Consider the following 22,004-nt stretch of genomic DNA (forward strand, 5'->3'; position numbering starts at 1 on the left):
ATAAGACAGCAATGGATGTGATGCCAACCCTTTCATAGGCAAAACAGGGCTAAAAAGCATTTTCATGTTTATGTTCTTTGAACAGTTTAATAATGAAGTAGCTCATTCGATCTGATGCAAAAGTCTTTAAAATCAGACAGCTCTTGGAGCAAGTCCTTGTGGTTTAATATGCTATTCTGGTTGACATCAGAAGCTTATTGATGATATTTTGATACCAGGATTTTTACTTTTATCAAGTCTGCTTAGTGTAGTAGTTTCTAGAATGCATTAGGTAATTAAGCCTAGAGCTCATTTGGTAAATACTTAGAAAAAGAGAACTTCCCTGCCTTTCCACCTTCCTCACAAATTCATTTCTGCTGATTTTCCCCTTCAGACCCCATTTCCCTTCACTGTTGCAGGGTAGCAAAAGTTTTGCATTATATTTATGCCTTATCATTGCATTGTGGGATGCTGTAGCATCAGTTTCTGCCTTCTTCATGCTCACATTTTATTTGGTATGATGTATTTCTGAATAATTTATATTTAAAGTGCTTTTTTACCTTTTTCATCTCCTGTAAAAGCCATTGCATGTGCTGTCTACTGCATTCAGAAAATGAGGTTTATTTTCAATGTTTCAATATTTCAATATTTCAACGGTGCACTATTGCAGGGAGCAGAGAAAGAGGAGAAAAGGGATTATGGTTAGAGACCACAGAGACCAAGTGTCATATGCATTTTGTAAGAAGAAGGATGCTGTGCAGCGATGCAGGGGCATGGAGCACCCATGTGTAACACCAGCTACCTGCCGTGGCTGTGCTGGTTGCATTAAAGCACCTGTGTGGGGAAGAAATCGCAGAGAGAATTACAGTAATTTGTGTAGAATCACAAATAATTAGTGCCATTAGGAAATGATGGCATCATTGTTTGCTTTTAGGCAGTTACTTTGCTCTACCCAAATAGTTCTTGACTTTTACTTAAAAAAAAAAAAAGCAGTTTCTGTATGGGTAAGAGTTTTTCAGAGCTATAGGAGCTTTGTTCAGACTGCACAGTGAACATTTCGGTCGCTGCTTTATTACAGCAAATTGTTGGAAATGTGGAATTAAAATAGGAACGGTTGTTTCTGAAGTAAAATCCTGAACCAGTGATGTCAGTAAGAAGTTTTTTCATCAGCTTCCAGGGGGACAAGATTTAATCCTTGATAATAACAAGGACTTAACTTCTAAGGCAATTTTGAAACAACTACTATTGGTATGTTATGTATATACGCTCAAATTGATTTTATTCAGAATAAGAAACAGCTGAAGGAGGGTCTCCCTCTCTCTCTCTCTCTCTTTTTTTTTTTTTTAATCCATACTGTTGCATCTCTGCAGATGTTAAAATTGTAACATTTCTGTTCTGAGCTGAAATGTCGACCTGGGAGTTTCTTAGTCTCTTAGACAAGCTTTCACATCATCTCCCAAGAAAAAGCAGATTGGAAGATCACTTGTGGTGAACCGAAGCCCCGCTTTGCTGGCTCCCCAGGAGCAGGAGTGACCCGATGTCCTTGTCGCAGCAAAGCCAAGAGCCAGCGGATGCAGCTGGTGGGCTCAGTCCTGGGGTACTCAGTGCTGCCAGACGGGATCTGGCCACCAGAGACTCCCCACCAAGGGTGACTGTAACTCTAGGAGCAAGAGGAGGTCTGATTTGTGCCTTGGCACGTGTTCAGCTGTCATGCTGGACCTACTGGCTCTCATAATATTGGAAAAGAAGAAGAGAAAATTGCCACTAATGGGTTGATTGGATATTTAATATTCTGGAACAAAGACAACTAATGGTGGGAGCAAGAAGGAAGGATGCTGGAGCTGGAGAGAAAACTCTGCAGTTACCTAAAAATGCCATTCTAGCCAAGTCAAGACAGAGACTCCTTCACCCCATTTTGAAATCTAAATAGCTTCAATTGAAGAGTTTATGGTTCCTGCATTTTGTGACTAAGAATAATTGCATATTAATTCAATTGCATTTTTTTTGTTTGCAATTGTTTTTCTGACAAAAATGTGGACTAAATTTGTCCTCCCACCAGTGAATGCCAATTTGGAAAAACTTCCACTGAAATCATTGCAGATACCCTCCTTGCACGTTCCCGAGTGCATTCCAAATTGTGGCCTACGTGCATAATCCTTCCACATTTCGACCTGAGGGAGCGTATCAGGGAGCCAGGCTGAGGTTCCTTCCAGATCAACTCTTTCATATGCAGATTATAAAATCAGTGAAAAACAAGCTTGGTTTGGCAGTTACTTTAAAAGAGCTCTTCAGATGATGTTATCAGTAGCAGAAGAGGCAATTCATTCTTCATGCCAGGAATCATCATATATCTCATCTGGGGAGATGCGATCTATACTGACTGTTTTTTTCATGATGAGAGAAAAATACCGTATTTAGGAGAAAACTTCTTAGGGCCACATCAGGTGTCTGGAAATGCTTCCGCACTCAAAAACCTCAAGCTGCAATCTTAGATGTACTTTTCCATAGGGTATTTAGATCAATATTTTTATTTTATGCATGTGTCTCATCCCATCTCACCTGCTTGACTGTTTTTCCGTTCAGACCCGAACCTTCAGTACGTCTATAAGTTCAGTACAGCTACTGTGAAAATAAGTGGAATGCGTTTAGTAGCTTCTGGGCAAGACTGCAGGGCAGGACAGCACCAAGACTGTGGCTGTAGGGCCACAAGTGCTGCCGTAACGTTGGCCACCATCTCCCGGGTAAGGTTTCCTATGACACAGCTGGATGCAGAAAGAATATTTTTGCTGAAGTGCTAAAAAAGAAGGACCCTTACTGAAATAGCAGTGCAGGCAGTTGGTAGAGTTTGCATTGCAGGGAGATGCCAGAGCATGGCCATGCTTCTCCCCACTAAAAAATACTGAAAATATCTGCCGTTTGACGATATTTAGATACATTTCAACAGCAAACTGTTTGCTGTAAGAGTGAGGCATAATAGAAAAACACTTCTGTGATGAGTTTTTAGGGGTGAAGGAACAAGGACCACCTGAAACGTAGGGTAATCTCGGCTTCCTTTATCCATACGGAAGCGTGGCGGTGCTCCTGTGCCATCGAGAGCTGAGCACCGACTGCTGGAATCAGGGCAGATTCCCAGAATGTGCTCTTCTGTGAATGCTACAGTCCATGTTATTGCTTACAGCATTTAAATGAGATAACCTGTATCATTTCTAAAGAATCAAGGCAAACGTTGTCCAACCTCCTAATGCCTGTCTTCGTCTCCTATACCATAAAGGCTTCTCAATAGCCTATATAGCCCTCATGCTTTGCTGCCAGGCAATCAATGCTAAAAAAATTGGCAGATGGGTGTGGGATTTTTTGCTGTCTCTTATACAGCATCAATGACATTAAGGTTTGTCATGCAAATAGTACAAATAAAGCAAAAAATCCAAAGAGCTATTTATGGTTTTAGGATGACATCTGTAATGTGGGTGGCAGCAGAATGAAATGCAGAGAATCTCAGAGCTCTTCAGCATTGAATGAATTGACTGAACGTTCATTTTCGGTCGTTTAAAAATACTAGCTATGCTGATCTCATCCATATGGACAAAATAAAATCTGTGAACTGAAGTACTGTCAGTAGAACAGTTTCAGAAGGGATTTGATAGTCACATTTTATAAAGCTATGATTAAAAATGTAGAAGATAGACTTCCTGACTGACTGACTGCAAAAATCAGGGTAAAAATTGAACAGAAGGGAGAAAAGAAACCCAAGAAAAAGAAGTCGTTGAGTCAGTGGTGAAGGATGGGTTATGACCTGCGAGCTGGACACTTGGTCAACTCTTTCGATAGTTCTGCTTTAAAATATTCTTAGGGACTAGGATAATGGTTGAAATACAGTGTTACTATGTTCCCTTGTGCTGTTACTAACCCCAGACCCTGAAACAGCCAAGGTATGGTACAGCCTGCAAATAACTAGGACTGCTGAGAACACCTCTAGGAATTTCACAGTGGAGACACATGCAATTGAAGTCCTCACATGATATGGTGCAGAATAATTATTTAAATGACATGCTAATCATTGCTGGAAATTAGCAATACCATTTCAAGCAGTGCAAATCATGGGCAATTACACAGCATTATCTGGTTACTTACACTGCAAACCGGAAAGTTAATTATTCCTACCCAAGACAGCAGAAGCTGCTTCAGCATATTCTCCTTTTTGCAGTTTTTGGAATAGATGCTTTTATCTTCCCAGGTTCTAAAATTCACTTAGCTCTTGTGCTTGTACTGTCTAAAACTGAAAATATCACCATGCATACAAGAAGAATTTTATAATAAAATTATGTGAGTTTTATCAAAACATAGATCTATAATTCCATGTTTCCGTGCCTAAACTAATGGGAGCTGAGGAGGAGTTTGGACTTCAAAGGAGTGCTATATTCAGCACATATGATCCCATGTGTGGGAGCTTCATATTTTTAAGATTGTGTGTGCATGGACGATCAGGTGCACTGAAGATGGATGATGTACTGTGGAAACATGTCCCGGTCTTCTTATACCGCTCAGCTAAATTAAAGGACAAGTTATTTGTAAATATTGTGAATACTGTAAAAATATTTTCTTGTAGCTAGAAAAGGCATACAGAACATGCTGGCTTGAGGCCCTTTACAGCTGGGTGAGACTCCTGTGGAGAAAACCAAGCTGGTTTTATGTTACAGCTTGTCAAATGAAGGTCAAATTTGGAAGCGATTCAGTGTTCTCACTGAATCCTATGCCTGGCCTCACATTTCTGCTGCAGTGGTGCCATTCTTGGTTTATTGGGCTATGCTGCAGAGGGCTTTGCTTAGGAAATATCTTTATAATGAGTTTTATATGAGCTTTGATACACTCTAAACCACAAGCAAAAGATGGAAAAGAGGCATCTCTCATCAGCTGGTTTCCAAGGGCACGTGCTACAAAACGTGGCCAACTCTGCATCTTTCCTGGAAGCCTCAGCTCTTCCCAGGAGCAGGAAGAGTGGCAGGTTGCTCCCTGCAAGGCTGGTGGGGTTGCACATGCCATGGAGAACTCCTGGGTCCAAAGCAAAGTGTCCAGTAATGCGTCAACTAAGTGAGGAGAAAATGCAAGAATCTTATCAAAAGGGTAACCTGGACTTCTGGTACTTAAAACTATACAAATATTAAGAGTTTGTTTTCCAATATAAATACTGAAAAATACAAATTACTGGAAATTGGTGAAGGATACTCTCTATGTATTAGAAATATTGGGAAGTCCGTTTGCTCCAGTACCAGGCATGTCTCATGATACAGGGCTTGGTGCCTGCTCTTGGTGGCAGTTCTGCCTGTGCCCTTAGTCTTCTAATCTCTCCTGCTCATCCTCGGCATCCTCAGCTGGTTTCCTTCCCTTGCGAAGGGGTGGCAGAGCAGTCCCAGGGAGACCTGCAGGTTGTTTCACCAGTGAAAGCTTCAGAAAGTTGCTTTGCCAATGGGAGAGTTTATATATAGCTTGTTTTAAGCACCCTCAGAACCACATGTATTTAGCCCTTTGCAGCAATACTGTGTGCGTTATTTTTACCGAAAATGGCATTTTGAAATGTCAAAAAATGTGTATTTGGCATATGAAGTTTGGGGGTGTTTCTGTGGTCTTTCTTCCTTTCTTTCTTTATTTCCTTCCTTCCTTTCTTCTCTCAAGCAAATCTTTGAAGGAGCCAAGTCCTGCATGTTCATATTGGCTGCCAGACAGTCGGTGAGGCAGTGAGGCACATCCCTGGGCAAAGCTGTTTTTTGTTTTGTTTTGAGCTTCATTAGGTTTGATACAAGTTTGGAATAAATCCTCATTCGAGCTTATTCGGGCCTCCTGCCTTCCTATGGGCTGGATCCTGCAGTCCTCACGGAAGGACACAGCACCAACCTGAGCGAGTGTTTTGCCAGAAGAAGAATTAGGTAAAGGTTGGCTATGAATTGTCAGGCCTATTTCAATACTGAGGAAGCATTAAAATGATAATGGGGAGATATAAGGTTAAACCCTTAAGATCAGATAAATACTGACTTTGTGATTGGCAAAGAGATGTTTTAAAGCACTGATACAGTGTTGGCCCTGGCAATGCGCTTTCATGCCTGCTTTCCTGCATTGCTTCGTGTCTTTGGATGAATTCCTATCTCACGGCCATCAGCAGCAAAACTCCCATTGCCTTCAGCAGGGCTGGGATTTTGCTCTTGAAATTGGCATGTTAAAAACTCCTGTACGCTTTGTCATGTAGGTAGATAAAGTGAGAAGTAAATCTCTTTGAAGATTATTTCCATAACCCAAGGAAAATAAGCATAAAGGAACCATGGTTTGAACCATTTCTTGTTGGGCTCTACCGAAGCCAAGGCAGAAGTGAACAGCCCAGACGCGCAGCCCGGTCGGAGCGGGTTCGGCTACGGAGCGAGTGCCTGAGTGCGGCAGCGGAGCAGCCGTCGTGCGTGTGCCACGAGGGTGCTCTAGGTGAGCCTTGGACCGTAAGGGCTTGCATTCTGAGCGGGGCAAAGCCACGAGAAGAGGCGCGCCATCCGCGCCCGCAAGCTGGGGCACTTTGGGGTTTTTAAAAGAGAGAGAGAGAGAGAGATTAAAAAAAAAGGAATAATTTTCCAGTGAGCCTCTGTTGAGCTAATGGTGATGTGGCAATCACCACCAATTCTGTGTCTGTGTCTTTCCTAAAGGCGCAGCAACCCGATGTGTCCCCAGGGCAGAGGGAGCAAGCGGCGCCTGCGGCCGCTTCGCACCCCATGCCGAGCAGCTCAACTTCCAGCAAGCAGAGACTCCGAGGGCAGCGGCCTCCGCACCTCTGTCAGGGCAGAAACACGCAGAGACGTCCCCTTACATGCGTGAGCCTGGCTGGGTGTGCGGCATGTAACGTGTACATATAAATATTGAGGAGAAAACGCCTGTGCTGGTGCCGGGCTGGACAAACGCAAAGGGGGTTTAGCGGGGGTGCTTCTACCCCGGGGTGCAGCGCGCAGGGGCAGAGCCCACGTCGCCCTTCGGCGACTCGTGACGCGCCCTGAGTCCCCCGGTGGAAAAGCGCCGCGTGGGGCGCGGAGCCCCCGCGGGAGGACACGCGTGTCCGCGGCAGGCGGCGCTGGCGGGCGGGCCGCGCAGGTGCCACGGGCGGGCCGCGCCGGGCCGGGCGGGGCGGTACCTGCGCGGCCCCGCGCAGCGCTGCGCGGAGCGGCGGCGGCAGCAGCATGTCCCGCGTGCTGCGCAGCCTGCGCGGCTCGCAGCCCGTGGCGCGTTTCCAGCGCTGCTGCGGCCTCTTCCCCGCCGCCGAGGAGGGGCCCGCGGACACGGAGCGCGGCCGCGCAGGCGGCAACGGGGCGTGCGCGCAGCTCCGCGCCGGAGCCGCCGGCCGCGGGCCGCCTCGCGGGCCGCAGGTGAGTGTCGCGGGGACGGGGGGTGCATCCCGCGTGGGCGGAGGCTGCGGCGGGGACACCCGCTCCGTACCGGTACCGGTTCCGCCGCTCCGTTCGCCCGGGTTTCTGCGCGTCTGGGCTGCACCTGCGCTGCAGAGGCTGCCGAGCCGCTGCGCGCCCTCCCGGACGCCTCGCGCCTCCCGGGGGTTTATCCAAGGAAAGTTTGTATGGCCGCGTTGCTGCTCCTCATGGCTCACCGTGCGCTCGCGGCCGGGCAGGTCGCAGTGCCTGGTGGCACGTTCAGTTCCTCACCTGTGTGACTGCAGGAAGCGGCGCAGGCCGTGACGTGTCCCCAGGCACGGGTGGGGTGACCTGATTTCTGCTGTGCGGGCTGGGGTTCCTATCTGGCTGTGCGGGGCCGTGGGAGAGGAGGCAACGGTGCCCATGCAGCAAGCAGGGCCTACCTGAGCCATGCAGCTCCCCCCGGCCGGCACTGCCCTTTGCTCTCCTCTTGAGCATGCCCTTGCGTTGCCATTTCCAGCATCTCAAATTCTCCTGTGCCTGCCTCAGTTACGGGATAAGGAAATTTGGGGTGCTTCTTCAGCCTGTCCTCTTTTGAATGACAACTCTGTCTAAAATTAGGTTTGCACACATTTATCGTAAGCTTTCACTGCTTGCTTTTGCCCAGTGACGCAGGCAGGGTGCAGTTATGCCAGTAATAAAATCTTATCAGGGCGAATGCTCTTGGGGCGACGCCGTTGGCGTGAGCTGGAGCCTTGATGTGGCTCTATGGGGCAGCGAGGGCAGGCGGTGCCGTGCTGGGAGCAGAGCTTGGCCAGGGCAGGACATGGCCACAAGGCAAACGGATTTGTAACTGGGTCACTCGCTTTGGAAGTGCCCTGAAGTTGGGTTCAAATCCATAGACAGCAGAGGGGAGTGCTGGCTTGAACGATGCTTCAGCGAAGTGCGGGAATTACAAAGACAGACTCTATCCAGGCTTGAGAAAATCCACGCTGCAAAGAGCATCCTTCTCAGCCTTCTCAGCCCGTTCGTGGCATCTGGGGCTGGAGTAGGGAAATGTGGGTCACGCTCGCAATGTGGGAGGGACCCTGACTTGGCACGTGGGGCCAGGCCGGGACTACGGTGCCTCCCTGGAGCAGTGAGGGCTGTGGGGCTCCTCAGCACCGAACCAGCTGCCTAGGCCCCATTCTTCCCGTTCCCTGATTACCCGATCGCTTAGAAACACTTACTATTACTTTTTTCTCCACTTTAATGAAATCTCAGATTTGTGGGGATAACGCAAAACAGCGTGAGTGGTGGATTTATGTCCTGGCTGAGACTTCATATTGAAGCCGTGGGTTTTCATGGAAGGACTTGTGAGGTTTTATTGTTACAACAGACAAGATGCTATCTTTTTATATAACTAGCTATCTAAATTGCCCTGTCTCTAGCTAATACTTCTTGGTGTTCTGCACTCTCTTTGTAATTTTAGTTTGTTTCCCAGGGGATTTATTTTTGAAATTAATTGGAAAGTGTCTTTTCCTGTGGTCTTTTTTCATGTCCTAAAATAGCACACCTAAAAATACTCTCAAACTTCCTGAAAACCTGTCCAGTGTTTTAGTAAGTGCCCAAATCATGCTTAAAGAACTGAGCTCTGCTTATCTGTAACATCCTAATGGGGTTTTGCTGATTACATTGATATTTTGAAGTAAAAGGAACAGAAGAAAAAAAAAAAAAGAAAAAAAAAAAACTTAGTCCTCTGTGGGGACTTGCCTGATTTTTTTTTCCTCCCTCTTCCATTTCCTATATGCTTTATCATCTCTTGAAATGATTTTTTTTTTTTTTTTTTTTTTGTGAAAGAGTACAGCTCGTATTTGCTATGCAGTTGTATATACCTTAGCTGTTTGGGCTGCTTCAGACCAGAATAATGTTTACAAGCTGCCCGGCCCCGTTTAATGGTTGGGTTCTTGCTTGCCTCTCAGAGGAGGAGACTACTTACTAGCAAAGGAAGGTGATGGCAACAGAAATGGAAAAGGTAGATAAAGCTGCACATCCGTCTCGGGTGGGCTGTAGTCCTAGGAATTTGGAGAGTTCTTGGCTCCGCACTGGTGAAAGCTCTGCTTTTATACAATGAGGCATGGGGTAATTTTGAAACAGGCTTGCTCTAGAGCTCCTGTGTGTCCCACAGGAGTCTGGTCTTTAAAGTTCCCATGCAAAATTGCTTTTTTTCTCCATGGATGTCCATGGAAAATGCACATTTAGATCGTCTGCAGGAGTGAGAAGGATTGATCAGACCTCTTTCTGGGGAAACACTTGATACTAGTGGAGGTGGCTTGAGGGGATGTGCCTGGTGGTGCAGGGCACGCTGAGCACCAGTGTGAGCAGGCGGCCGGGCCACGGCTGGTGGCACTGGTGACAGGGGCTTCACATCTCGCTGCTTCCCGGCGCGCAGCTGGAACAGCCATCCTTGGGGAGGCCGTGGGCCTCGCAGCGAGGAGCTGCTGGAGGCCCGGGATTAGTGCCAGGTTAAACACTGACCGCTTCGTTACTCTGCTCAGCGTCTTAGGCCATTAGTTCAGATATCAAGCAGAAGGGTAAAAGCTCATCTGCTGTCGTTCTTCTTCTCTGGATCTCTGGAGCACAGAGGAGGCTTATGGGCATGGAGCCAGGGGAAATCTGCTCTCCCTGGAAATCCTTTGGGCATCCTGTTCCTTCACTGCAGCTCGTGCATGTGTTCTGCAAGGAACGTCTGTGGGTTGCACGGGCGGTGGAAGATGACTATTGCTCACCATGACCTCGCAGGCAAGTAAATCTGAGGCTTAGGATGGACAGCTAGTGTTGTCTAAACATGAGAAACTACATCGGGTTTAATTATTTCTTAATTTAAAATAATTCCTATATAATAGGCCTTCATAATATTTCAGTATAGTCAGCCACTCTGTCTTCCTTTTCCAAAGTAAACAACTTGGCCATTTAGGCCATAATTTGCCCCGATTCTCACAGCATCGTTTGCCCTCATCCGTAGATCCTGCAGTTATCTAACCCTTACCTGACACCCCCCAATACTTTCAGGTGTCAGCACCTTGGTGTATCCCTCAACATTTCAGTCTAATCCTTGGGAATTAGAACACAATTAAGCAAACATATTCTTCTCCTGCAAAATAGGGAGGAAGGAAACTTTTCTTTCTGCCCATCCCTCTTCTGCCTCATTCCTGCCCTGTTACTTCCTTATTGCACAAACCAGCCAGCTGCAGCAGGATCGCAGGAGGATGCGAACACGTGCCAGCCTCATTGGGGCACCGTGGGCTTGACCCAGGGCAGGTTTGACTGGACACAGGAGCAGCCTTCTGAGCGCTGGCCCCAAAGCTGATATGTGCAGCCCCACCGAGGCTGGTGCCACGCAGCTCTGTGGTGGGAATGGAGAGCACCAGCTCCAGAAGTGAGAGCGGGGGAGCTTCATGAAGGGGATGGCTTTCCATAAGGGATGCTGTGCAAATAAAGGCAACGGTGTTGTCCTTCGTGTCCAGGGTGTAGGTGTTTGTTGTGAATTCTAAACACTTACGTTTTTTTTTTGTTCTTTTTAAGAAGACTTCCTTTAGAAAGATGACTTAACCGCTTTTTTTTTTTTTTTTCCCTTCATTAGCTCTTCCTATTAATTGTGTAAACAAGTGCTCCGTCACTTCTGGTCTTATTCTGCTCCACTTTATACTCGTCAGCGTTCGAGGTCTGTTTGTGCCCCAAACAGGTCAGCAGGTTCTGAGGTCTATTTGTGTCCCCTTGCTAGGAGGAGGAGGCCTCACTGTGTTCCTGCAAGGGCAGTGGACAGTGACGTAGCCTGTAGTGCCACCTACCACCTATCGGGCTAGAAAGGAAGCCTGTCTGCAATTAAGATGAAAAAATAATAAACTTCAGGGACAAAATGAAGTCTCTGAAGTGTGTGCTGGACCCGTCAGAGCTGCAGTGTGCTGGCTATGCTGAGCAATCTTGCGCGTGTGCATATCTGTCCCAGCCCACCACCTTTTCATGCTCAAGTAGCTAATTTTGCTTTTCTTTGGTGCTTTGAATGATTTAAGGAACCACGGGCAGAAGCCCTCCGGCTTGGCGAGGCTCCTGGCTGAAAGGGCCGTCCATGGAGGACCGTCGTGAAGCTGCCCGCTGGGGCCTGGCACGGGGTCTGTCCTCTGCCGGCTGCCTTGGGGCTTTCTGTCTCTCTCTTTTTTTTTTTTTTTCCCCTCATGTGCCCCATTCTTGGTGACTTCTCTACATCTTACAACTTTTTTCAGCTAAGAAGCAGGGCTGGGGAGGGCAGTTCCAGCTCTGCTGCGGTGCGGCCGGGAGCCGCTCCGGGAGCAGCGGTTACTGCTGCGCAGCTCCTGGAGGAGCGCAGGTAGTTGGAAGCTGAGAGCGAGCTGCTGTCCAGGAGCATCCCTGGGTCAGCCCAGCCCCTGGAGAGCCGGCGAGGCGCAGCTCATCTCCGGGGAATGCGAGGAGAAGCCGGGGCTCCCCTGGCTCCCTGTAAGATGCATTTCCTGCAGCAGCGAGAAGCAGAGCAGGGTCCTTAGAGCTTTCCCTTCCCTGTCAGGGGGCCTCTCTCTCTCTCTCTCTCTATATATATATATATGTATATTTATATATTTTAAGCTTGATTTGATATACATTGCTAGTGGTTCAGCTGCTTGTTATGCTTCCTTCTAAAATGTTCTTGAAAGCCTGCCTTTCTTTACATCTTTAATTTTTGTGCCATCAAGCCTCTCTGATTCCAACCAAGTGATGCTGGAGATGGGTAGCAGGGCTGACTCGTCCAAAGAGCTTCACAGGTTATTGGAGGCATTGAATTGCTTCAGGATATGGAATATAAACAACTCCTATATTTTAATAATTTGCAAGTCTCCTACAGATCTCGGTTATTTAAAAATAGAGACTGAGTAAGCTGCTGAGAGGGAGAAGGCACTAAATGTTCACACAGAAGCTAGTTGTAATGGCTTTTTCCTGCATGGAGATTCAAGTGGGGAGGTAGCAGGGATGTGCTGCACAGGTTGCTTACAGCAATGTTGGCTTTCTTCAGAAAGAGTGAATCAAAACAGTAAAGTCTAACTACCTGCTTGGCTTTACGCTGGTGATCCACAACTGGACTTCTCATGCCCCGGTAAAAGAAGGCTGAAGCAGACTTTTAGTGGGCTTCTTGTGGTTATGTTTTAGGACCCTAATGATTGCTTTTTTTTTTAAAAAAAAAAAAGGTTTATTTATTTATTTATTTTATAACCATACATGACTGGAAACCAAATAGAGTTCTTCTGTGCCACCTGTCATTTGTCAAGTGCAGTCGTTGCCATGATATGTATCATAGACATGGTCTGTTTGTCTTGGGACTCGCCTGCAAGGCTGTTCCAAATGTGTGTGTGTGAGGGGTTAAAAATAATTTGAAAAAGAAATTTAAAAAATAAATCAAGCAGGAGATGATTTGTGATAGAGGAGGAAGAAATGAAATATTTAAAAAGTCATGTAGAAGGATTGCTCCCCCTTCCCCCTGCAAAAAAAAAAAAAAAATCAACTCCGTATTTCTTCTAGAAGCTGAAGGATTATAAACCAATGTTTTTTCCCCATAGAACGCATTACTGTAATTGGAGCATTTGCTCCCTCTCCGCCACGAGGTTTCAGATGCACAGGAATTGCCTTGGGGCTGCGCCTGCTCCCCCCTGGCCCGGGGCACAGGGACACGCGTGTGTCCCCTGGGGCACCCAGGAGGGCTGCTAAGTGGCAGCGTCCTCGCGGGACGGCCCGGCTGGCTCGGGCAGGAGCATCAGAGCTGCTAATTGCACTGGGGGCGACTGCTAATTGATGCAGGAGACTGAGACTCCCGGACTGCTTGTTCCTTCACTCAAACTTCTAAATTTACTTAGTGGTGCCGGTAACTAATCTGCGACCTCTATTGCTAATGCACGGGGGAGTGCTCCTGCAACCTGAGCATTTCAAAAGCAATGACTCATCTCTTCTGTGCTGCTGTGGATGCTGGAATCAATCTAAATATAACTTTTCTTTTTTTCTGTGATAGTGAATGCATGATGCTTGTTTCTGTCTTTCTTTTATTGTCTTCATACAGTCGGCCTAATAATCTCCATATGGAAAGCAGATTAAGGGATTGCAACTTCTAATTGCTTTTGAAATGAATCACAATTGAGTGTCTAGACTCTTTTGGCAATTTTTGCATTTTTCTCTCTAATGATGAGGATTTATCTCTGGTAGATTAGGCTCATAGTCAGCTTAGAAACTAATAGTTTTGCTTTCATAAGGGCTTCAGAAACTTACTGTGAAGCTGTATTTTAGCCAAACTCTCCAGGGCCTCTGCTGAGACCTTCCTGATCCCTCTTCAGCTCTAATGGTTAGGAAGTTTTGCCTTGTATTTACACTGCCTTATTATTATTATTATTATTATTATTATTATTTATTTCCCTATTGGGAGAGATGAAGAGAGAAGAGATTGGCTGCCCCTCCCCTGCCTTCTAAATTAAAAATCCTCCTCAAAAGTTTTTCCTCTTTTTTTCTGAAGCATTCAGACATACATATAAAATCTAATTTATTTGCCCATTGCTTCTGGCGATGAGGTGGAAGGTGTCTTGGTGATGGGCTTGTCCCAAAAGTCAGCAGTGGCAAAAAGCTCCACGAAATGACCACTATTTGCTGGGAAGCTGGTGGTTGGAGACACGCAGAGTGACCCCAGGTATGGGCCCCACCACCACTTTGTTCATCCTTTTGTTTATTTATATTATCTCAAATTTCTAGCAAAAGCAATTTTGTTTTGTTTTTATCTAGAGTTGTAGAATCTTTGCAATTAACAGATCGATACCCTTTGGTTAAATATAGAAGATTTCCCTAGAGCAAAGATTGGTCTGATCTCTTGAAAACCTGTTTTTCAAAGTGACTGCTATCCTTAATTAGTTTGAACAGATTTCTGATATGCAGTAAATGCGATCAAGCACTATGATCTCCCTTTTAGTATAAAAATTGAACCTAATTTCTTATGATTTGTTCTGACAAATCATTACTTGATTAAGAAATTGGTTTATAGGGCTGGAAATTATAGTGTTGTAATTGCAATGCGCATTAGATATATGGCGTAATTTGTTAATGGTCTCTAAACTTTTCTTGCTTTCAGGACTGTGCACAGAAGTATGTTGTGAAGAACTATTTCTACTACTACTTGTTCAGGTTTTCGGCTGCTCTGGGTGAAGAGGTGTTTTATATCACTTTCCTTCCATTTACTTACTGGAACATAGATCACTCCGTGTCTAGAAGGATGATAGTCATTTGGTCTGTAAGTATTTCTGGGACTTGTTTAAACGTGTACTTTTGAATTCTGTAATTGTAGCAAATGAATATTTAAGGATAAGAATAACACACAGACAAACATAACCCCTTTGGATAACAAAAACAACAAAATAAGGTATTTCCATGTTGGCACTCAAAATAAGTAGATAACAAGGCACTAATCTTTTTTTTTTTTTTTTTTTTTTTTTTCCCTGGGAATGACTATATTGTTTTATCATTACTCTTGCTTATCTTGTTGTTGATCGCATCTTTGCTGCCCAAAAAAGAGCATTTTAGACCATCTCCAGCAGGCTGCAGACCCTTGAGGTTTGGTTGTCAATCCATATTGATTAGAGAAATTGAAATTTGGTGAAAACTTGGATGTGGTAGCTAGCTTTTTTTCTTTACAATGAAATGTCACCTTGACTGAGTTGATTCTGATTAATAATATTCTGTCTTTTGTCCAAATAGTAAGGTCAGAAATAATAAGTGCAATTTGAATTGGGTTGCACACTTAAAATGAAGCCTGTCTTGGGTGGAAGGTATCAGTTGCTCCATGCCAATAACCCTAATCAATACGTTTTATCAAGAGAAGATGGAAAAATAACTTGCAGATGAAATCTAGAGGTAGGTGGACCCTGTATAATTAGAGCTGGGGTTTGGCCAGGAGAACACCTACTGCTTCTGAACATGGGCCAACGAAAATGAGAATTGCTAGTCACAGCCTCCTGTTGTCCCATATTGCTCAAAAAACGTCTCTTTAGAGCTACCCAGTGCCTTTCTGAAGCCTTGCTTTGCTTCATCTTGCAAGGCATCCGTCAGAGTGCTGGGCAGATCTAGCCTGACTTAATTAGAGTGTTCAAGCATTTGATATTACAATTATTGGTATTATTTTTTCCAGTTGCCCAAAGAGTTGTGGAGTTGCCTTTTGTACTGAAAAGTGAAAAAGGAGAAGATATTTTGAGCGTGAAGTCTTGTGACAATCTGTAGTTTTAAAAACATTTTAATTATATGTAATCGTGGAGTGACTAAAAATCTCTCATGGCTCTGCATTAATGTTATGGCAGGTGCAGCTGGATAGTTCAATTGCTGGCACAGCACCTTGGGACACTGATAAGGATTTATTGTGTTATCAGTGGTTGTGGTTGCCTGTCAGTAGACTACAGAAATGTCAGACACCAAAAGTGTGGCGTTTTGAGTGTTTTACCTTGATACATGGCCTGCGGAAAGCTCTTATCTAGCTGGAGAGGAGAGTTGGTATCCAAACTGTGAGGGCAAAGCAGAAGATGATCGTTGTTCCCTTTTAACACTGTCTGCGATGAAGAGAGAATATTAGGGAAGCTCTTCAGCAAGGCAACAGGAGCAATCTTTTAGTGCTTTTTGTGCAAAGATATTGATGTGTGGAGACGTGCTGATAAAACTTGATTGACCGACATGGGCACCAAACAGGAAAAGTGGATTTAAACTTGAACAGCAGAGAAAAAGAAGCGGTGTTAAGTGTGATATTTCTTATTTTGCATTGTTTGGGAATTCAACCTATGGGTTTCTGTCATAACGATGTCAGAAATGATGGAATAGGGGCCAGGGGAGTTCCTTCCCATAAAAATTGAGAAAGCCTTAATGATGTTTACAAGGCATTTATGAGATCTTGTCTGTAATAGTTTGTGCGGCGCTGGTCGCCCACATTTGAGAAAGATGTATTTAAACTGGAGCAGGTCCAGGGGTGATGAGGAAACTGGCTCTTCCAGGAGCAGAGGCGGCGAGCCTAGATAAGGTCCTAACGAAATGAAGTCTGGGAGAGATTGATGCTGCCTGTGAATACCAGGGAAAGCAAGGAGCTTCTTAAAATAGCCCCAGGAAGGGATGGGCATAAAGCAGCCGTGAATAAGGTACGTTGGAGCAGGAGGTTTGGAGGCATCGGGATCAGCTCCTGGGCTGGCTTCAGAGGGAGCAGGACCACGGGAAGGATAATGTGTGCAGTGGAGAATGGGACTGGAGGGCCGGGGAGGGCTTCTCCAACCTGTGTCCTCCAAACCAGCAGAGGATTCGCACCGTGTGCGTGGGCTGCACCTTTTCCCTTGCAGACGGCGGAAGGAGCTGCCGGAGGTCTTGATGCAGCGTGGGATGGAGGTACCCGGTTCCTCCGTGTCCCGGCGCGGCTCCCGGCCAAAACCAGGAAGAGCAAAGGTGAAAACCAGCCCCAGAGAAACCAGCTCGCAAGTGCAGTTCAAGTTTATTTCACGCTGGAGCTTAGAAGGTGAAGATTTAGCATGGTGGTTTGTTTGTCATTATGCTCCTTCTGAGCTAGGAGCTTTATTTGGATGGGGAATTTCAGATGTGAGGTTAGAGATCCTCAAGATAAAAAGAAAGCTCAATTTTCGGCTTGCCATTCAGCATCCTTCCTGGATTTTTTTTTTCCTGTTGTTTTTCTACAGGGTGTGTGAATGCAAAACATACACACGCCTCTTTTAAGCCTATAAATTTTTAATCTGTATGATATAAATAATAGCTGGCCAGCATGGACTTTGTCAGGGCAAGCTTGGAAGCTGCCAGTAAACCACATAGATAAGCCGGTGACTAATGGGAATTGGCAGTGCAGAACCAAGGAGGAATTCCGCAGCCTTGCAAAGGCTCTTGGTGATGGGTACTTGCGGGTGGCGAGCTCTGGATTTTGCAGGTATCTGGTGGGTTAATACCCAACAGGAGGTTATCTGTGTGCATGGTGCTGCCGACATACTGTGCATCCACTGAGCGCTTGGATGCTGCTTGGCAGCTGATTTGGGCTTGACTGTCTCGTACGCGTGTCCTGAGCTTTATGCATTTGTGTGTCATTTTACTGGGACAATTTCCTAACGACTGATAAGAGTTTTCGCCCAAAATGCAAACTGTTCAAAGCACCATACATGATGGGCATGCTGCATATGAACAGTTAAGACTGGGTTCAGGTGTGTAAGCTATGCAAAATGTCAGGAAGCAAAAATAAATTCTATATAGACCAGGGCCCGCATAGGCTTTTGACACTGTGTAGATAAGACATTTAAGTCAAATGCAGATGAAGTTTAGCTCTGTGTAGGTCTATGTGCAAGATGATAAACTTATTGAAGGTGAATTTTGTAAGCACTGGTAACAGCATGAGCAGAAACTGCAAATGAAACTTTCTAACTGAGATACTGAGTTAGGATAAGCACTGTCTGAGGTCAGGTCAGGACTACAAATTTCAGTAACCTGGCTAGAGGTAACTTCAGGTGAAGTTTAAGTCGAAATTTTAGTGTTTCTCTGGAACTGCAAGGTACAGCTGTTTCCCAGTTCAGGTGTTAGATAATAAATCAAATCGATGCCAAATCACATCCGTGCACTGGCCCTCTGTGCAGGGCAGGCTGAATACTGAAGCTCTCTGCAATTTCAGAAAGGCCCTGACTTACTCTGCTTTTTATTTTTGCTTTTTTTCTTTCTCTCTTTTCCTTTGGTTTCTTCACAAGATATACCCTGCTCCATGTAAAGAAAACAAGTCCCTCAAATGGCATCATTTTCAAACCTAAATTCCTTTTCTGAGAGGGAAATAAGTACTTGCTCCTTTCCAGGCTTGGCAATGCGTGTACTGCCACGGGTGACGTGTTACCCAGTCATGGTTTTAGCTGCTGCCCCCTGCTCACCTGCCCAAAGCCCTGCTTAGATGTGGGGGCTCCAGAGGCAGCTGCAGGCAGTGCTGGGGATGTCACCTGTGAAGCCACGCGCGCTGACAAGCCGAAAGCAGGAGTCGTGCTCAGGCTGGGAGGCTCTGCGTTCCCTAGGTGCCACTGTCTCGCCTCCGCTTGCTGTGTCTGTGATATATGTACTTTAAAAAAATAAATGGATCACAAATGAATTTGCGGTGAGCGAAGAGCAAGCACTGCGCGTGCCTGGTGCTGCCGCTTCCCTGCGCCCGGCGTGTTCTCAGCATCAGAGCAGCCCTTTCCAAAGATGTCTTATTCCCTTTCTGTAATGCTCTTACGTGGTAGTACTAGTAATTCTTTAACAAGTGGAAATTGTTATGGCAGAAGACTTCAGATAACGTAGCTTATTCTGCCTTGCTTCTGCAATGGCACCACCAGTGGTAGCCTCAACATTTCATCTTGCGTTAGAGAGTGCAGTTCTGCTTTCAATCCCCACACTTAATTAGCTTCCGAAGATATGCCTGCATTCGCTTGGAGGCTGGGAGCACAGTGTTTCCCGATCCCACAGCAAAGCTGTGTGCTGCACTAGCAGGGCAGCCCTGAGCAGGAAAGTGTTGTAAGAAAAGGGCTGTAAGGGATGGAAGGGAGATGATTGAAACGTGGCCTTCCCAGTTGGGGTAGGAGCCATTGGCCTGTCTCAGCCCATCCATGAGCGCCGTGTCTCCTTGCTGAAACCTGCCTTTGGTACCAGATCCGGTTGAGTTACAGTATGGTGCTGCACAGCCACTGCTTCCTGGGATAACGGAAAGACCTTTAATAATTCAGGGCTAACCTCCCTTCCCGCAGTGGTGGATTTGGCAGCGCCGAGCCCCGAAGCGTCGAGGGCCGCGGGAGCCCCACGCTGACGGTGACGTCCTCTCCCGCAGGTAGTCATGTACATCGGCCAGGTGGCCAAGGACCTCCTGAAGTGGCCGCGGCCCCTCTCACCGCCCGTGGTGAAGCTGGAGACGAGGGCGGATGCGGAGTACGGGATGCCCTCCACCCACGCCATGGCTGCTACCGCCATCTCCTTCTCCTTCCTGAGTGCCACCACCAACCAGTACAAGGTAAGCGGATAGAAAAGAAAAAACCCCAAAATACAACATTTGGCTGTGTCCTTTAAACTGCAGAAAACATAAATCTGAGGCTGTGGCCATTTCTGGAGGAGCTTCTTGCATTTCCACAAGCAAGTGCTTTTCCCTGTAGCCATCCTTAGCTGGCAGATAGTATTCAGAAATACGTTTAGTGGATATGCCCTTCCTGGGGCACAAAACCAGCCCAGGGTGGGTGCTGGGCTATCACGTTGAGGCTTGGGAACTCACTGTGATTTTTTTTTTTATTTCATTTTACAACTCCTAACATGCGTTTCCTGTAGCCAGGCAGCGACGTCCTGGCTGCATCATACTGAGGTGTTTCTCCACCTTCTCTAGTGCATTTCAGAGAGGAGCCCATGTGTCTGAGGGGGCCCTGGCCTGAAGCCCAGTGCCCATCAGTGTCTGGGCATCCTGGGTGTCCTGTTTGGGACACACTGGTGTCACAGCTGCGTGACACCACCCATTAAAAGCTGTGGGGCTGCAAGTAGTGGAGGTGGGCTCCAGTCTTCATTTAGAAGATGACATGTTGCTTTTATTTAGTCCTTGCTATAGGAAGTGAGAACCTTGATGCTGAGGCCTCTGGACCTTCATCTCAGTAGAGCAGACTGGCACTGTCACACTGCTTGGAAACTGCTGTGAAACAGTAGAGCCACTGTAAAATAATTAAGTGGTTTAATTGCTTCTATGGAGAAGGAAAAATCCACTGTGACATTATGCTGCTGTCTTGCAAAGCTGCCCCAGTAATCGATTACTGGCCTGGATGGGCTCCCAGCCCACCTGCCAAGGAGGCGCCGAAGCAGATGTACACACTCAGGAGGCTTGGAGAAGCGAGGGAAAACCAGCGCTTTATGAACCAGGAGTGACATCTGCGGACAGGGCCTGAGCTGTCTGTGTCAGGGGCTCGGATGTGCCAGAGGGGAAGGGTCACTAGTGAGTCGTGGTGCCTAAGGGAGCTGCAGAAGAGGTTTTGCCCTGACCTATAGCCGCTATGGTCATCTGCTCAGTCAGGAGACTCTCAGGAGTCTGTGTGTTAAACTGAGGGATTTTGTTGCGTTTTTCTGTATTTGGTATTATTTTTTAGGAAGAGTCCCTTACAGACTAAAATGCAATGCAGCAAGCTCATCTTCAGTGGAGCGCTAAAACAGGAAAACAGGATTCAAATGAGTGGATTAAGTGCCTTTTTTTTTTTTTTTAATTACTTGCTTCCATGTTACTGGGCAACACAGACAGGGAATTACATGAAAACAGGTTTGTAAGAATATTATTAATCTTTGAACATGGCAGCAAAGAGTGGTCCTGACTGCTCTAACAATTGGACCGTTCCTGCAGCCTAGACATGGATTTTTTCCCCTCCTGCCTTGCTTCCTGAGCAGCATTGATCAGGTCGGATCCGGGTATCTAATTTCCAACCCAGACAACCCGAAGCAGCAGTTAAACCTTGGTGGTCCCTCCTAGGATGTGCTCTGGCTTTCCCTCCTCCTTAAGGTCTTTCCTAGCTTTTGGGACGCTCTCTTCCAGCCGCGTGCTGATGTGGAAGTGGTGAATGTTGGTGACCCGTGTTTTCTCTTTCGGCAGTACCCCTTCGAGCTGGGGCTGACGGGCGCCTTGCTCTTCTCCACGCTGGTGTGCCTCAGCCGGCTCTACACGGGGATGCACACCGTGCTGGTAAGCCGAGCGGCCCCGCGCCGCCCCGCTCCGCGGCCGGCCCCGCTTCCCACCCCGCGCGAGACGCCTGCCCTGCCAGCGCCGGGCACCGCGGGAGCCCCGAGTAGGCAGCGCCACTAAATCCGGGGCTGCGCCTTATGGGAGGAAGCCCCCAGGCTACCGCTATTGAGTGTGAAAGGGAATTACGTGTGCAATTAAGGAAGCCGTGAGGGTGGTGTGGCATGTGAACTGCACGCCCGTGTTTTGCAACGCTAATTGCAAGGAACGCGCTTGAGCAACTTGCCGTGGTGCTGCGTGGCCGCGCTCTTGGGCAGGAGCCCCCGTGCTGTCAGCGGGAGCCGCGGGCCCGGGAGTGCCCGGGAATAGCAGCTCCGTGAGTCACGGCGCTGCCAGCCCCGCCGAGGCCTGGCTGGGCACCGGGGTTCGCAGCACCGTGCGGGCACGCGAGAGCTCAAAAGGTTGTTACAACAGGCTTGAGAAATACTGAACGGGCAGGAAACTCAAAGGGCTGTGGTGCACAAATACCGCACCCAAAACATACTCAAAGCTCTTCGTAGGATAAATAGTAGGCCAGGGTTGCTTGGAGAAAATGATGCCTGTCCTGCTTTAGGAGCAGATTTTGACATGGCCTTGCTTGCAGAGTGGCTCCCTGGTGAGAGGGCCTGTTATGGCTCTCCTGCGTGTGGTTATCCGAGGGTGATCCAGGTCCCCAGCTCCTGGCTGGTACGTGCTGCGTGCCGCTCGCGTAGGAAAGAGTATTACATCTTTTATTGAGTAATAGCCATGCTTGCTCTAATAAGGAGACTTGATGGAGTCAAAGAGAGCCCTTATGAGATTAGGGTTTTCTATAAAATATGGCCTGCCCTTCCTTTTAGCCCTATTGGATCTAAGCAATATCT

The 22,004-nt window shown here is 46.9% G+C and overlaps 1 protein-coding gene across 1 annotated transcript in view; it reads left to right on the forward strand.

The window, feature by feature from the left end:
* The window catches only part of SGPP2 (sphingosine-1-phosphate phosphatase 2), a 28,329-nt gene that overhangs the window by 3,418 nt on the left and 2,907 nt on the right, over positions 1-22,004 (forward strand). The window contains exons 2-4 of the mRNA XM_088528554.1: positions 14,503-14,661; positions 19,234-19,413; positions 21,016-21,105. Of these exons, the coding sequence (XP_088384680.1) occupies positions 14,503-14,661; positions 19,234-19,413; positions 21,016-21,105 (429 nt within the window). The remainder of the gene's footprint in view (positions 1-14,502; positions 14,662-19,233; positions 19,414-21,015; positions 21,106-22,004) is intronic.

The sequence above is a fragment of the Tinamus guttatus genome, unplaced genomic scaffold, assembly GCF_059628265.1.
Source record: "Tinamus guttatus ecotype Peru unplaced genomic scaffold, ASM5962826v1 Tinamus_guttatus_pri_ptg000311l, whole genome shotgun sequence".
Lineage (NCBI taxonomy): Eukaryota > Metazoa > Chordata > Aves > Tinamiformes > Tinamidae > Tinamus > Tinamus guttatus.